Raw genomic sequence first — 13,659 nt, forward strand, 5'->3', positions numbered from 1 at the left:
AATTTTTTTCCTTTTCAAGATCTTCACTACTTTCAAAGAAAGGACAATTCATTCCAGCTTTAAGTACTGTGATTTTTAGAACCCTTTCTGAAAGTGAATTTGATCTTTCAAAATATGTCTCCCCCAAAGGTTCTTTATGACTTTAGTTAGATGTCTTGATTATTTTAAGTCTAGTCCCTCGTTTAGTGAGTTTAGCTAGCAGAAGGAAGAACAGAAAGTGCGTATGAAACCATAACTTTATTAGGAGCTTTCACCAAAACTATATATTAATATCCAGACCTTCAAGTTTATATTATCCTTACATGGGACCCCAAGTCTCTTCTAGAAAACAACAGAAAGGTCTTGACATTCCAGAATTTCTCAACTGAACATTTCAAGAGTCAGATGGACAGTTTTGTGTGAAAGCCTTCGGAGAGCCCCCTCCCTCACCTGGAGGGACACTCTGGTTTAGCCCCAGGTCCTCAGAACTTTGTATGCTTCTCCAAGAGCCCCTCAATCACAGCAATGATCAGTTCCCTCCAGCACCTTTCACCAAGACAGACACTTCACCACGACAGTTCAGACACTCAACCAGGACAATTGGGAAGCACCCAGATTTGCTGGCACCACAAATGTAGGCGAGCAACACACACCTCTGTGGAGTTCTCAGCGTCCGGAGCTTGCGGCAGCTAGTTGGGAGTAAAACGAAGCATGTTAGTTACAGCACCTGAATCTCATGGGCCACAAAGAAGTGCAGAGACCAACACTCAAGGACAAAACACAGAAGGGCAAGATCAAAGCCGAGGGGACCTGGCTGTACTGCCTGCTGAAGGGGACTTCGGCCATAAGTCCCAGGAACTGCATTGTGTTTTAAATTGAACTGAATGAGGTTGTGCTGGAAGAAGCAATTGGCCTGAGACAGGGAAACATAGTTAAAGAAAGGAAAGAAACCAAGGTCTAGCCCTAACCAAGAAGGAAATAAATCTTAAAAAAAAAAAAAGTAAAAGATGCCAAAAGAACCACCCACATCTGTGTTTTGCCATCCACAGAGAAGCAATTACAGTGCAGACCCAGGGAGGCTCAGGGAGGGAGAAGGGGCAGGTGACAGCAAGAGGACTCGGGTGCGGTTCCCTCCCCCAGGGGACTTGGAAAAGACAATGCCATGAATCTGTCCTCCAAAGGGCACGTGACTGGAGCTGAAAACTGACGTCAGGTGCAACCGCCAGACCCCACCCAGGCTGCCGTGGACCAAAGTCACACAGCAGGCATGGCTGGTTCAGGGTGCAATCTGGGCCCACGGAATGAGGCCAAGGCTCACTGCCACCGAGTGACCTTGGCCTCCTTCGGCAGCATTCTGGAGACACAGACACCCATCCTGATTCCAGAGTGTGGCTGTGGGGTGGTGAGCCAGAGTAGGTGTTGAAAGCATGGGAGGCCTGAAGCTGTGAAATCTGATGGTGTCTCAATCCAGCTCAATGCCACCCCTATAGTAGCAAGCAGTTTATCTCCCAGATGGAAAAAAATGCTCTCAATACGAGATTGTTATTATGTGCCTTACTGATTTCTTTTTTTCCATTTCTCAACAGGTAAAATAAAATCCAGTTACAGGGGATCTCTTTAAGCACCAAGATGAAACCAATTCACCCAGGACAACGGGGCCCAAATGTGGGGCTGCTCACTCAATCCCGGGCAGAAGAGCTCCCAGATTGCACTAGCCTCAGGGTGAAAATCTCCCTCTCGAGTATTTAGCTTCCTGTTAGAGGTGGGGAGGCACACTGTGGGACAAAGCACTTAGGAATGGCAAGGGAAAGTAAAAACAGAGCTCACTCATAGGTCTTCTCAAGATAATATGAATAACATCGTGATCCAAGAATGCACTTTAATTTAACTCTACCCTTACATTCTGTTGGCTTTAGTCTTAAGAACTGAAATTATGGATTTTTGCTATCTGCCCTTAGTGCAAAAAGGGCACAAAAAAGAGAACCGAAGTGACTGCCCACGTATACCTTAGAGCAGTCAAGAGATATCAGTGGGGGAAGTATCATCTTCTACTATTTGCATTGGCCACGTTCCCACTAACATACCCTTTATTCTGATCCTATATGATTATAACAAAAGGATCATAGGCATGTATTTACTCTAGGAACCCATGGAGCTACCCTCCTACACCCTTGTTCAAAACCTGATCAAAACCAAAGTTAGGAAATGATGAAAATGGAAATGGACGTGGTGTCTTTTTTTTTTTAATTCTCTTGTCTGGAGCTCTTCGTCCAAACGAGGATCTTGAATTCTTTTAGAATGGTTCACAGGCAGTAGTACATGGCTGTTTCTTAGTCGCTCAGTGATTAGTGGCTTCTGCTGTGTTTTACGATTGCATTGGCGCTCTCCTGCCTCCAAGCTGTCACTCTGTTTTCAAGTTAGATTTTTTAAAACAAAAATCAAATTTGAATTATCTTTTTTCTTTGAACATTTCATGAAGCCTTTTGAGACAACAGAGGGTGCTCTGCAGCTTTAGGAATCACTATCTAAACAGAAGAACAATTTTTGAATGCTATCCGTTCACAAAATATCATGGAAAAAGCAGGAGCACCGGACAGGGGTGACGAGACCCCAGCTCATCCAGGCACTGGCTCTGTGTGATCCTGAGCCCCTCACTGAACCTCTCTGGGCTTTTACCTCCTGACCTGCAGTTCAAGGGGACTGCTGCAGATATTCTTTAGGATTAAGTAATGTTGGTATATTTTCAGTAAACTTCCTTTCCTAATATCTAACCGACAAGTTCCCTAAATAATACAACCTGCTAGGATAGCCTTTACTAGCACTTCCTCCTATGAGGATTTCAGCTCTGTTTCCTTGAGGATAAGGTTATTTTAAGGCAGTAAGTTACAATTTTGAAAAATAGAAACATATTAATAAGCTACAGATGTTCGAATAATAGCTACATAATACAGCATAAAACACCCAAAGCAAAAGACAATGTTCCATGAATGAATTTTTCTCAGCACATTTTCATTATCCTTTTTTTTTTTTTTACATGAAAAGTAATCCTCAATGACTACATCAAGGGAGAATGTCTTAAGAAAATGGGAATGTCTGCATCGTCCAAATCTTGTTTTCTCTCACCTCAGTTTCAGGATCAGACACTATATTCAGGTGCTGACCCCGCCAATCAAGGCAAAGCCACCAGAACCAACAGGTGATTGACAGTGATTTGAGCCACCTGGTTTTGAACTTGGAAACTATTACCCTATCACTGCTTCATATTTCCTCTTTGATAGTAAGTCTTCCTAGTGCTTTTAGACAGGGTCAGCAAAATCAAACTTAACAGAAAAAATTCCAACAACTGACTTTGAAATAGACATTCACTTGAATCTTAGGACACTGAATCCCAGTGTCCTTCCTAAAATGAGGCCAAGAAGCAGGTCGTCATATCTATGGTCCCTGAGTGGTGAAGGAAGTACACATGTCAGACAATGCTATGCTCACTTAATGCATAACGTACCTAACATTTTATCAAGGGATGGATTTCTACTATAAATGAAGGAGATTTATACTTTGTCACCCTGAAATAAAAAGAAGCCCACAGAGTTTCTAGGTGTTTGCACCACGGCATCGCTCACCTACATCCATTTCATGCGTGCCTATTACAGGCTAGCCCGGAGCATAGCCAGGTAACAACCCCTTGTTTTCTGCTGCCACCAACATGAATCCCTCTATTACGCCTGGGCTTCTAGAATTTCCCTTTGAAATAAGATCTTTCCTTCCATGGAGCATCCCCGAGAGAAGGGGAATGCAGTCTAGAGCTGTGTGACAGATATCACCCACACATCAGAGGGCACCGATCACCTCCAGTCCCTCAGTTCGGTCTTCAGTTCCCTTTCTCCCACTCCCAGCCTCGGAGGAGGGAAACAAACAAGCCAACAGAGACTGGGTTTGCAAACGTGTGTGCAGAGTCCCGGCCTCCATGAGCTTTTGCAAACCCGCCTGAAGAGAACAGGAAGCTTTAAAGAAAATTGAGTTGAAATAGAAGTTATCTAGCATTTTAGCCACACAGCTGTACATCTTCACATCTGCCAACACAGTGCCCTTTACTAACAGCACTGGTTTTTAGAAGCAAAATGGGAAGACTTAGTCCCAATGATGCCATTTCACCTACATTTTACAGAACACACTAATCAGAGCTCAAAAGTAAAATTCATTTTTTAAAAAGGCATTCGGACTTGAGTCAAGTATACAACTTCAGTCATTGTAGAATCATGTCAGTATTAAAAAAAAAAACAACCCTCTACAGATTCTGCAGCAGCTTCTGTGCGCTCTGAGTAGAGCGCCAGTGTCTAACAGTAAACAGCCCCACTGCATTTATTGGCAATTACTGCTGAAGGTCACACATCAGCAGTGAGCCTAAATTCCAGGAAAAAAGCAGTTCTTATGTAACGGCCGCCTGAATGTTGGCAGATGCCCAGCCCAGCAGTTCACAGCAATGTAAAAAAGTAGGACACCTCCACTCGGGGTTGGACGTCATGAGAACGCCCCCTGAAGGTGAAATGTAAGAATTCCTGTGTTTCTCTCCCCCCCTCCACCGCCCCCCACCCCACCCCCAATGTTTACAAAGTTCCCTGTTGGGGGCATCCTTTGCTTGCAGAAACAGCTCCAGGGAAGAGTGGAAGACTGGGACTAAGCAGGCTGTGGCTACCCTGAACAAGAGGGAATGTCAACCTCGCTTTTTCATTGCAGCGCAGGAGGGCCAAGTTGCCGACTGACACAAGTGGCTCTGGAGATTTAATGGCTCCAAGCGACTGTGATTGAATGGGGATCGTGTTGCAAACAAGTAGAAACGTGGCGCAGCCACAGAGCTACAGCACACACTTTCTAAACCCACCACTCCTCACCGAAGGCACACACACGAAAGCGAGGCGGGTTGCCGTTCGTTCTGCCCACCGCCTGAGCCTGAAGTCCTGAGCACTTCATCGGGATCACCCCTTGGTTAGCACAGCACTTCACAGTTTAGAAAGGTGATTCACATGATCACCTGCTGGAGCTACTCGCCAGTTGTTACCTGACCTCCTGAAGTCTTCCCTGATTTCCCTGCTCAGACAGAAATTCCCAAATGACATGTTCTCATGACCCTGTGCACTTCACTCTACCCTTCTCACGTTGACAGCTGTCACGTAACATAAATTTGTACGATTGTCTATCTCTCCTACAAAACCCCAGCTCCAGAAGGGCAGACACTGTGCCTGATCGGGACCACTCTATCCAAATATCCTACCACCGTGCCTGGAATGTACCAGGTACTCACTACCAGGCACCTAAGTGAATGTCTGTCTCACCAATTTGTGTCTGTCAAAGCCAAGGGTGGGAAGATGAGGGAACAGAGATGAGTAGGTGATGGAAACATTGCTCATCTTGATTTGTACATATACATATGTAACAGCTCATCCAGCTCTAGATTTAAGAATGAGCTGAAGGGACAGCAATCCAAGTGGTTTCCTTTCTTCCTCTACCCCATGTGCACCCCCCACCTCCCCAACCGGCTCCCCAAGGAAAAAGTAAAATCGGGGTGAGGATGGAGACTCTTCTTCTTTATTTGCCAAAAAGAAAGGAAAGCCTAGTCTTCCTGGTTTCAAATGAAACTGTTCTAGAAGACAGCTGGGAAGACCCCACACCATGCACTTTTCCTACAACTACGAGACTCTGTCCTCATTTCTCCCTGCTCTCTCAGAGTGCTGACAGAGACTTGGAGGGGCTGGGCTTTTCCACAAGTCACTCACTGCACAGCCCCTCTTGAGATGCCTGGCTGGCCTTTACCATCGAAGGGCAGTGGCCTCTCGCCTCGCGGGGGTCAGAGGCTGCTGGATGAGCCTCACACTGTCTCAGGGGCTATTCCCCCCATGTTTAGGATCTGGAACAGTGGTATGCAAGCTGGGTGGGAGGCCTTGGCCATGCCCGGGCCCCGCGTGAACTCTCATTAAGCTTCTGCAGAACTCCAGCTGTGGGCTGTCGGCTTCCACCAGCACACACTGACAAAACGCTTGGTGGAGCAACATTCACAGGAGCAGTGGCAGTTTCCAGAACAGGCATCGATGATAAAGATCAACTGTATCTCTGCCTGGAGGACCAGATCCAACAGCCCGAGGGACAGGGGACACAAGGTTGGTGTCCAGGGCTCTGATGGTTGCCAGGGGTAACAACGAAGAAGGGAGCCACAGTTGCTTCCTCAGGGAATTTTCAAAGAATCCAAAGTGGCTGCCAGAACATTCTTCTTTTATAAACAGACAGTATTCTATTTCCTAGAGTATAATTATAAACACACCTGCTCCAACTGTGGAATCTTTCCATAAGCGAGCAGTGAGCTCCCAGCCAGGAGACCCAAGTTCTATCTTGAGCAAGCAAACACATCAACTGATTACTATGGTGCAAAACAGTGTATTAATAACACGGCAGACTCCGATGAGGGAAGGTTTTCCTCTCCTGGCTTAATTTGTACTTCAGCAAATAGAAACACCACCTCAATATTTCACAGGAAAAATTCAAATCAGCGAGGCATTTACAACTCTAGGTAGAAACAGGAGTATCAAAGGATGCCAACATGCAAATTCAGCATGAGCTATTTTTCTGGCAGACAAGTAACCCAGAAGAGAGAAAAATAAACAGGAAACAGCAAAAAAAAAAAAAAAATCACTGTAGGTAAAGCAATTCATCAAGTGGTCCACGACCTTTTGCTTTCCTCACCTTCTTTTTATCTCAGATGGCCTGGCCTCCTTACCTGCTCGTGTCTGATTAATAAAAGGAGCTGTTTATGCTTCCAGAATTTGCTGTGCAAGAAGAGTAGGTACACAGGCTAGGAGCTGGGTACACAAACTGTGCTTGTTCTATTTAGCCCCCACCCTAGCTGCATGAGCTACGTCCAGTCACTTACCCTGTCTGAGCTTCATTCTTGAGAGAACTGGTCCAGGTTCATAACCACTCCTGTTGCTTTCAGTTTTAGATCTGTGATTCAAACTCTCCTTAGGTATATCTGAACCATCTCTTACTATTTCTCAAATGATAGTGGTAGGTATTAGACAAAATATTCTATCTGATGGCTCTATTCTGCCCCCAATAAGGTATTAATTGGTCTACCTTTTGAAGGAATATCATCTAAAGAAGTAGACCAGAAAAGTGATTTTTAAAAACCAAATAGAATTTTTTCCCAGTATGTCAAATTTGCCAATTAAACTCCCTCATGTATGTACATTAATTCCCCCAACCAAATTAATCCTTTCTAGTACGATTTACCAAGCATGTATCACATCATAAAAATACAGCAAGACATGTTTAAATATATTCCCAAAATATTTACGAGGCCCCCAAACAAAATGACCAATCATTAGACTCCACGGCAATTCTAGGTAAGTGAAATTAAATTTCATACCTAAGTATAGAAACCATCAGATGACATTTCAATTTCTTGATCTTAGGTAGTTTCCCTAGATGAGAAGCCATGAATATAGTACATTCCTACTCCCACTGCAAGCCTGCAGCTGGAAAGCCTCAACGGGCACTTTGGAATTCACGCTGCACCATGACAGACTTTTTTATGACCCTTCACACTCAATGCTTTCCAACATGTGGACCAAGGAAGTAATAGTGTTTCCTTTTGTCTTTTCTCTTTTTACTATTTTCAGTTTATACCAACAGTTATTTCTTTTTCCTTTGGTGCTTTACATACAAATAGAAAAGTTCTTTATGATCCTATTGACCCCAAGTTTCGGAGATTGGTTAATGGCCAGCATCAACCACAAATTCAGTTGAGATTCTAGACATCGAGTGATGGAAATCTTATCGCAGTTCAAAGAATCTTTATCTAGACTCAGATGGCATCTTCAAGGACAAATGGCAAACAAACTCATGGGAAATGCTAACACAGACATGAAGGACTTGCTCTCTCCCAGGAGGCACAGCACACACAGTCAGATACTAGACGCGCCCAAGACTAGGGGACAGAGCACAGAGTTCACTGGAAAAGTGTCATGGAAACATCACCATGGGACATTTAAAAGAAAATGAAATTAGGACCTCAGCATTATCCAATTCATCAATGGAAATTAGCTGGAAAAGAAAAAAGGGGGGAGAAAAAGAAGGACATGTTAGGAAAAGAAATGCAAGCCAAGTTCAGTGTAGACACTTTCAATGCATTCTTACCACGGACTCTTACAGGCTGGAGCACTGAGGATGGTATCTTAAGAGGTGCAGGCAGTGTGGACACTACCACAGCCCATGGTGACATCTGCTCGGGAATGTGCTCTTCAGGGAAAGAATGGACAGCATGTTGGCATGCTTTGTTTACGTGGCACATATCAAACCTCGCAGCTCACTTAACCAAGAGCCCAAAGTGCACCTTTGCATCCTCTTGCAGACATGAAAACATGAGTTGAGCCATGAGCAAGTGCCAACTCCCCAGTCAAGAACCATGTTCTTTCCAAGAGGATGGGGAAGAGCAGAGTGTAAGACTCATGACCACCGGGTCAGCTCAGCCTAGGAGCAAATTCTTTCTTTAGACTCATTCTGCCATTTAGTGGGGATCTGGGGTCCAAATTATAGTTGGGCAAAATCAGAAATGAGGTTCCATTTCACCAAGTGAGAAGACCAACAGATCCAAAGCCCAGAAGCTCCAAATCCTGGTACTATTAATGATTAAAAGAAAATGTTTTTCCCCTTGAGATGATTAATGCCAATGCAAGTGATATTAGGAACAAGTAAATGATTCGTTAGCATCAAGTTCAAGAAAAAGAAATGACTGGAGCATTAATTATGGTTATGCTTGCTTAAGGAGAGATGGATGTTCCTTAGCAGATCTTTATGATGCTTCTTTAGTATTTGGTGCATTTTGCAAATTTAACTTCCAGTTAGAAACACTAGTGGCTGGAAATGCTAATACTGGTTCAGCTAGAGAAAAGCAGCCTTGGTAACTAACAGGACTGACAATCTGTAGGAAACGAAACCCTGACACTACTTGAGGTCAACAATGCTCTGGTAGTAGAACAGTTACTACGATTCAGAAGAGAAAACGGATTTTAAATAAATGTTGTGATAACCTTTTACATTAATTCTTGGCCTCTGGTTTTCTTTCCAAAGCTTCTCTAAAAACTTAAGTCAATAGCGGCTTAATGAAACAACCTACAGTAGACGACAGAGTAGCCAATATATAAAATGACTACGCTTTCTTTTCAAGCAGGGTCTAGGGGCTTTTAGATGTCCTAGGACTTAAAGGGAGATTCAGATTACATTTTAGAGATGTTTGGCTGTGGGAGGTTGTTTTGTTAAAACATGTCCATGGGTTAATCTGTAGATTAAAAGAGTTCCGTAGGCATTGCACACACAGTGTGGTTGTGAAGTTATGACATAATTTTCAAGTTTATTAACTTTGAATGCATGGGATAGAAGACATTATAAGCACCAGGCAAAAATGTATTTCACCATTATTTTGGTGATCATTTTTAGTATTTATTGGTTTTGAATTTACCACTGAGAAGAATATACATTGCTGGTCCCCTCTGCATTTTAGAGACATAATAAAGTTTTAAAAAATAAGTTATTTTTCACTCTTAAATATCATGGTTCCACTTTTGTGGGATCTCTGACCAGCCCCCTACCTTGCCACCATATAGGATAGGTCTGGGACAGGCACGTCTCAGGCAGTTTTACAAGAAAAACAGACTGACCACTGGCTATTTATTGATACATCTACAGAACAGGTTTTGGATGACCTTGGGACAATTACAATTTGTAAAGTCTCTTGGCATTGATTGGAGACTTTTTTTAATTGGGTGAGAAACTGAACTGAGCTGAAGACTAGATATTTAAGTTCTACTACATTCATTGCTCTCAGGGCCACTGTCCCATATCATGCACATAATTATGTAACACAATCAAAACTTAAATGTTTAACTTGGGGGTAGACTTCAAACCATTTAAACAGTGTCTATCTATTCAGTGACGACAGTGAAAAGGAGCTTGGACTGGGGACTCAAGGCGTCAGTCAGGGTTTGAATTCTTGGCTCTCCCGTTATTAGCTATGTGGCCCCAGTCCGTGGACCTCCCTGAGCCTCTGTTTTCTCCCTCTTGTATACAACAGTCAATAACAATAGTGATATTTATCTCTGAGGTTGATCAGACAGGAGGTAGGAGATGTGCTTACTGTAGTGGCTGGCACATTACAAGAGGTCCATAAATGGTATCATTGCTATTTAAGATGTACTGTAGAACACTAGTGGGTATACGTGGCATTTTAAAAGTGTGAGTCAGTCTTACAGTGATTCTGTCATGTTTTAGTCTATTTGGTAATATGGGTTGTAGTTCTCAGTGGTTTTTTTTTTTTTTCCAGATAAATAGACCCATACAAACCACCACCATGCCAATGTTTTTTAACAGCATAATAAAGAATGGTATCAGCTTCCTTTTTCATTTGTGCCCTTAAGTACATCTGAAATGTTGAATGCAAAGGTAGAGGTGAGTAAAGACACTGAAGTCTCATCATCTTTAAGGATTATTGCTGAGAATAAAAGACTTGAAAACTTGGCCTACAGACACGGTGGACGCCACCTCAGGGAAGGCAGGAAAGGCCACGGCACTGGGATTCGAGAAGGGTGGGTTCTGCTCCTGATCCTGCCCTACTCTTTCCCTGTGCAGCCCCTTCGACTTTCTGCCAAGGCCCCCTTGTCGGCAAATGGCACCAGAGGAGGAGGTGCCAGCCCAGATCCAATGACCACAAAGAGTCAGGAGAGGGCAGGGAGGCAGACCAGCCCCGGATATCCCAGGAGGCTGTCAGTCAGGGGCAACGTCCGCTTAGGAGGACACATAGGAAAACTGGGCCAAGAAGACAGAAACGACCTCAACACTGTCTTCATGTCCCGAGCACCCCATCCAAAGAACACCTTATTGTTTTTATTTATTTATTTATTTATTTATTTATTACCCTCATTGATTTTTAAGTTTTCTATGCTGTTATAGTTCTTTGGCTCTGGGTTCCTTATACCCTTGAAAGAGCTGGCCTGCCCCTCGTGTCATGTTTCTTTAGACAGCCAGTAAACCATTGAAAACATTTTCAAAAAACCTTAGTGAAACAGGACCGAGTTAATAGCCACTACCAGATCAAAAGAAACAGAAATCGTTTAGTGCCCCACCCCAACCCACTCTTTTCAAGTTCAACTAATGTGAATGGTGAAGTACAATTTTCCAACAAAGGACAGGGCCAGAAGCATTGCAAGTATGGGCTGTAGGTACTGGAGCTGCTGAGTAACACGGGTTTCTAGAATGCCTTCCTTGGCTGCATGGCATTTCCCATACTTGTCTATCGTATTTTCACTTCATGAAGGGGGATGACACCCGTGATCAGACTGGAAAGAAATGTCATCTCTCCTCCAAGCCTCTGTCTGCTGAAAAGGGCTATGCGCTAGGACCTAAGACCTCGTCTAAACTGATAATGTGCCCTCTCCTGGAGACCTCTATCTACTGCACTCTTAAAGCCCCAGGCTCTTACATTTTTCCTTGAGCGTTACAATAGACAGTGTTGTAACATCTCAGCTCAGCTATCTCCCAGGGTCTACAAGGATGCTCTCTCAGCTAACACTGAAGGGTTGGGAAGAGCAGAAGGGAGCCATGCCTTCCACGCAGCCCCACAGACCCTGACATACTTATCTGCCAAGCAGCAGACTCAGACAACTCCTAGTGTTTCTACTTTCCTTTAATAAAGCAGAAATGTAAAGGAAATGAATGCGTAACCACAGCTTATGACATTCTTTGGAGTAGAGACACCAAGTTTAAATACCTCAGTTATAGGAGGAGACATTTATCCTGAAGTAGAGAGAAGTGTGGTCTCCCTATTTTAGAATCAAATTTTATGCCCCAAAGGTGCACATATATTCACAGGTGGTTACAGCTCCATTGATGGATTTTATCTTATTATAGAGAGTGAATTTCTGTTAATTCGAATTACATTTTAAAAATATTTCTTAAAGGTCACTCTAGGAAAACTAAAGATCTTAAGGAATAGAATGGTTATTATTTATTTCTCTGTTAAGTAGATTCTCTGCTATCAGCCTTTCCCTTCTTTCTTTCTTTCTTTCCTTTTTTTTTCTTAAGCTCAAGACCAATGTAGGTGCCATACAGGTGTTTGTATGAACAGGTCATCTCATCATTTCTGACTTATCCAGGGCCTTTTTCGCTTCTATCATTTATATTTACAAGCTCTTTCCAGCAGGTTTCTTCTAAGAAATTCCTACTGAAGTTACAGGTACTTATTTTCTCATTGCTCAACATCCATTCACCTTTTAATTTATGTACTTAAAAAACTTAGAGTGACATTTAAAAGCTTTGTGATTTGAGGACAGTGGAGGAATATACACACCAAAAAGGATTGTGCACTTCTCTGTGGTATTTTTCTTATCCAAAGACTCTCAGACTTTAAATTGCTGTAAATTAGGGATAGATGCTGCTTAGGTTACAGAGCAATATTCCTGAATACTTTTACACTTGCAAAAATCTGGTTTTCACCATCCATTGTGACAAGGCAGGCTGTGATTTAATTATTGAGGCTTCCTCACAGAGATGAATAAATGAGCTACTAGGGATTTCGGTACGTTGATTATATCAGTGGATTTACCTACCTGGAGAATGCTGCTAAAAGTGGCTATGAGATCATTATTGAACATACTACCTTCAAGTGAAAACTGGTGAAATTTTAAACTAAGGCCCATAATTTTTGGCTGGAGGCAGAAAGAAGGGGTGATGGGATTATTTTTACCCCACTTAGACTAAAATTGGAGGTGTGGGGAACAGTCTCTGAACAAGTGTCATGTTCCATGCACTGTCCGTTTCACAGTCTCAATTAGAAATAGTGACATGTTTGCCTGCCTTAATTCCAGTTAGAACTGGAGAGTTTCTTAATACACTGGGAGGGCTGTACAACATCTCATCAGAAAAAAGCAAGTAAGCCCACAGGTATGCTTAGCTGACACCCCAAATTAAGGAGTTTATACACCAGAGGCATTTACATTCTCACTGGGAATTCAAATAGATGGAAAATTTTATTACCGTTTCTCTGACACTAGATTATGTATGTGGCAAGCAGCCTGTATGAGACAACTAAGTATATTTGACTTTTAAAAGAGACAGTCACATGTCTTCACTATCTCAGGGGCAGGATAAATAGCTTTAAAATAAAAAGTTAACCCATCGCACACTTTCCCTGAACGAAGGTGGATTTCTAACCACCCCACTTTAATAGAAAATCCTGGTTTGAACATGAAAATAAAATGTAGTACCTTTTCTCCATAGCCTCTATCTTTGGTCATCATTTCTCTGAGGGTTTGTAGGACCTTAATGCAGAGTTTCTCCTCATTTTCCTCCAGCAGCTGTTTAGTATGCTTTATTAACCTGAATGGGGGAAAACCATGCCTTATGTCCCTGGAATGATCTTTAAGTTAAAAAAACACTTCACAAGCAACCCACTGTACCTAGTCAGTTAATGAACAAATATTTATCAAGGACTCCCAGGATAAACCTGCTTCAATTCAGTATGAGTGAGATACAACATCTCAACAGCGACACCTGCTGATCACTAGCGGCAAACAGGCTCATTGGGCACTCGGAGTCCACCAGGCCAGGGAGTCATTACAGGGGCAGGAGAAATCCAGCAGA

The 13,659-nt window shown here is 42.9% G+C and overlaps 1 protein-coding gene across 8 annotated transcripts in view; it reads right to left on the reverse strand.

Annotated features, from left to right (window-relative positions):
- Positions 1 to 13,659, reverse strand: part of ITPR1 (inositol 1,4,5-trisphosphate receptor type 1) — a 308,099-nt gene that overhangs the window by 105,912 nt on the left and 188,528 nt on the right. For 6 of the 8 annotated variants that reach the window (XM_057507144.1, XM_057507135.1, XM_036878380.2 and 3 more), the window contains 3 exons: positions 13,284 to 13,395; positions 8,038 to 8,070; positions 633 to 668 (listed from right to left, as the gene is read on the reverse strand). In XM_057507144.1, the coding sequence (XP_057363127.1) occupies positions 633 to 668; positions 8,038 to 8,070; positions 13,284 to 13,395 (181 nt within the window). The remainder of the gene's footprint in view (positions 1 to 632; positions 669 to 8,037; positions 8,071 to 13,283; positions 13,396 to 13,659) is intronic. The other 2 variants (XM_057507152.1, XM_057507150.1) reach the window with 1 other exon arrangement.

Source organism: Manis pentadactyla, chromosome 1 (assembly GCF_030020395.1).
Source record: "Manis pentadactyla isolate mManPen7 chromosome 1, mManPen7.hap1, whole genome shotgun sequence".
Classification (NCBI taxonomy): domain Eukaryota; kingdom Metazoa; phylum Chordata; class Mammalia; order Pholidota; family Manidae; genus Manis; species Manis pentadactyla.